Genomic DNA, 3687 nt, shown 5'->3' with positions numbered 1-3687 from the left:
ATGATGTGGTTGAGAGCCTCTGGGTGAGGGTTAGGGGGACGGAAGACAAAGCAGATATCCTGATGGGATCTTAAGGATCAGGGTTTACTGGACCAATCGTGAAATTTGTTTGAGTTGAGAATGCACCTGTATGATTTGTTTTATCTCTGTGGCATGCACAATGAACAGTATGGTGAACTATATTCTTCCTGACTCTATATAGTTCAACTCGTAAAAGCTCTGGATGAAACTCTACATTATCGTCATTAGTCTTCACTGCAGTAGTCTTGAAATCTTCCATGTATGTGATATTGTTCCTTCTGTCCAGGCAGGCAATGTGGTGACAGGAGAGATGGTAGAAGAACTTATTCTTTCTGGAGCAGATATTATTAAAGTGGGTATCGGACCAGGTAAGTCAAATCCAGTCAAATACGAGTGACTTTTGGTAATGTTGGTGGAGTTGTCCAGATGGAACCAGTGTATATTGCTGTTTGCTTGCCCCTTAGGATGCCTTAGGATCAGGTCAATAAGGTAACAGTGCCCTTGCACACAGTATATTTACAAAAGACATGGGCAGGGTGCTAGTGTTTCGTACTGCAAAGTGTTACATATTGCATCTTCTGGCAGTAAAGATGCCTATTACTGGAAGCACTGAGTTGCTGACATTATCACTGGTAATAGGTGTTGTGTTTAGGAACACTTTCCATAACCTGTTGAGGAGAGGCTGAGTCATCCCAACTAAAGCTCAAAGGATACCATGTTCAGATATCCTGGCAAGTCAAAGATAGGTTTCTAAATAGTTTTATGATTTGTGTTCTGTTAAGCTGAGGTTGCCCATCTTGTCAATGTCTTCAAAGATGAAATAACATTCATTACGTCTGAAGTGTGGATAACATTGCTTCTACTTGTTACTATTGCCTGGGAGCTAAAACTTACATTAATGTGTGTTACCTATCACTGTAACATTCCCATGGATAAATGGGAGGACCCTAAAATTCTTACAGTGTTTTTCCTACCTTTCCTTCCCTAATATTGTTGTCTGACATGTAATGCCATATTGTTTTCCCTTTTTTCTTTCCCTCCCTCATGCGTTTCTTCATGTGCTCCTTTCTCTTGGGATTTTCTTCTTAGACTGCAACTGGGGTCACCATACATGGGCTAGATTTTAAACTGGCTAACACAAGTGCCACTGACAGCATAGCTGTGGTCAGCCAGTGCAGTACAGGCAGATTGTTTATTCTACAATGCCAAATAGTTACGGTCCATGAATGGATAATTTGAGCAGAGCATATGTTGTAATAAAGGTTGCAGTTGTGCCCAGGATGACAGCAAACAACAATAAATACTGCAAAATGCATGAAGAATAAACAATAGAGATGTCATGGTGCAAATGTCATAGGCATGCTTAGATATAAAAGAAGAATTACTATGGTTTGTAGCCTAGAAGTGGAAATAGTTAGGAGTAAATGCTGTACAGCCCTCCCTGGAGATCTTCCTGAACAGAGCTGTACGAGTTGACCACCCAAACCCACAAGTAACAAATTTTCCTCACAGAAAATCAGATCTTGAGGCTCTTTTCCAGATAGTGGTCCATCCTGTGGAAAATGGCAGTGATTTATTATAAAGCTTTACATACATAAGTACATACCCTGTAGAGATTATTTTAAAACTAATTTTCTTCCTACTTTGCAGAAATACTTCTCACTTTTTTCAGCTTGTCAGTTCTTTGAAAGATCTTTGGAAACTTTTACTTTTCTGGTAGCTCAAGTATACCTGGATATGAGCTGGGTGAAGGGATCCAGACTTCACTGCATTTGGTTTTGAATTTTGTTTTGAAATTCTTCTTATCATGCAGACCTTTATGGTCTGTATCATAAATTATAAGACCTGGACTGGCAAAAAGCAGTCCTCATTTTGACTTTTAATCTGGGGAGAAAAATAGAGAAGCTATTACAAAAGATCTATAGCCATGTTACCATCTTGAACTATAACTGAAGTAGGTTTTTTCTGTATATGTATATACTTTTATTTTTATATATACTTATATACCTGCACCATGTATGTGTATAAATAATATAATTTAATAATCAGATATAGTTAGTATATTTCCTGTAATATTACACTATACAGCTTTCTGATGGTTACTTATCTCACTTTTTAAATGCCGTGTGCTGATTTTCTTACAGTCTCAACTATTGCAATCAACCAAGTATTTCTGCTTTAAGTATTAGGCAAAAGATGGGTTTCTCTCCCTTGCGGAAAATGGTGACCAAAAGGAAAATAAAAGCACAGATTTTTCTCTGAGAATGATTTTAAAAAATGTAGGTAGAAAAGAGATAGAAATATTTATTGGAAGAAATATTCAGGTGTTAAATGCTGCTGCTGAGTCTCACGGGTTGTGACTCTGGTCCTTTTGTCCCCCTTCCCTTCAGGCACCTCAGTCAGATTTGCATTCTGGTGATGCAGTAATTCCCTCACCGGGAAGCATTACTGATGAGACCTGAACTGGGAATTGTGGCCCTGGAGAAGAAAGGGGGCATATTAGTCGCCTCAGTTACAGCTCCCATGAAGTGCTGTGATAGCATTTCAAAACTCAAGTTCCTATCTGTTCCTTTTATCCATGAGAAGCCAACATTGGCAGTAGAGACTTCTTGAGGAAAAAAACCCAAACAACAGGTAGAAACACATTTTTTCCACAAGAAAAAGAAGACAAGCTGTATCTTTTCTGTCAGCCTAATGGGCTATGTTTTTTCCTTTCATTCTCTTGTCTAGGTTCTGTGTGTACCACTCGGATTAAGACAGGGGTGGGCTATCCACAGCTAAGTGCTGTTATTGAGTGTGCAGACTCAGCACATGGCTTGAAAGGACATATCATCTCTGTAAGTAAATATAATCTACTCTGATTCCCACGGTGCAAATCATTGTGGAATAGGAGAATCAAACAGTCCAGTAGCCTGCATGTTAAAGGCTATCCTTCTGTCATCCCCAGTTGACCCCTGTACTAGCTCCTAGGGTACTTAGTGGAGATTTAAATGTGAAGAAGCCAACTCCCTCTAAAGTTGAAAAAGACTTGGGCACCTCACTCCTGTTTGTGCCTTTGGGAAGCTGCTTCTTGCTCCCTGAGTGGAGTAAGATGTTATGTAAACAGCATAGGAAGCTTGATAGTGTTTTCACATCGAAGCAAACAGTAATTCCTACGAAAGATTTCCTGAAAAATGAGTGAAATGTAAACATGGCTTTCCGCAGAGAGTGGGACTGCGGGACAGGCAGGCAGTAGAGGGGAGTACAAGTAAAACGATGTGAGCCCATCTGTGCCCTAGTAGCTGGATTGATTCAGGTAGCATCCTCACAGAGCTCTCTGTGCAGGGGCAGGAGTGTTTCAGAGGTGGCTCTGTTGAGCACAGCTGGCACCTGATGGCACCTGAGCCACTTACGTTCTCACACAGCTCTGGGGAAATAATGAGCCTGTGGAGAAAAAAAAAGCATGTATCTGTATTGCCTGCTAACGGCAGGTTTCACTCTACCAGCAAGACTGGATTCACCTCGCATAGAAAAAGTAAATGTGTAAGCATGGCCTCAGGCTGAGCTCGGCTGCAGCCTACAGCACCCAGGGGTGCTGTGTGCGTAGGCACACCCAGCCAGTCGGTGTGTGTCAGGCCTGCGCGGTCTCTGCATGCAGGCTGGCTGTGCGGCCGGTGGGGCTCGGGG

At 41.4% G+C, this 3687-nt stretch overlaps 1 protein-coding gene across 1 annotated transcript in view; it reads left to right on the top strand.

Annotated features, from left to right (window-relative positions):
• The first annotated feature begins 223 nt into the window (after window positions 1-223).
• LOC104159848 (GMP reductase 1-like) overlaps window positions 224-3687 on the top strand; it is a 22487-nt gene continuing 19023 nt past the window's right edge. The window contains exons 1-2 of the mRNA XM_009697866.1: window positions 224-389; window positions 2752-2858. Of these exons, the coding sequence (XP_009696168.1) occupies window positions 224-389; window positions 2752-2858 (273 nt within the window). The remainder of the gene's footprint in view (window positions 390-2751; window positions 2859-3687) is intronic.

This window comes from Cariama cristata, unplaced genomic scaffold (genome assembly GCF_000690535.1).
Source record: "Cariama cristata isolate BGI_N322 unplaced genomic scaffold, ASM69053v1 scaffold18743, whole genome shotgun sequence".
In the NCBI taxonomy this organism is placed as follows: domain Eukaryota; kingdom Metazoa; phylum Chordata; class Aves; order Cariamiformes; family Cariamidae; genus Cariama; species Cariama cristata.
This window is presented reverse-complemented; position numbering and strand designations above follow the sequence as displayed.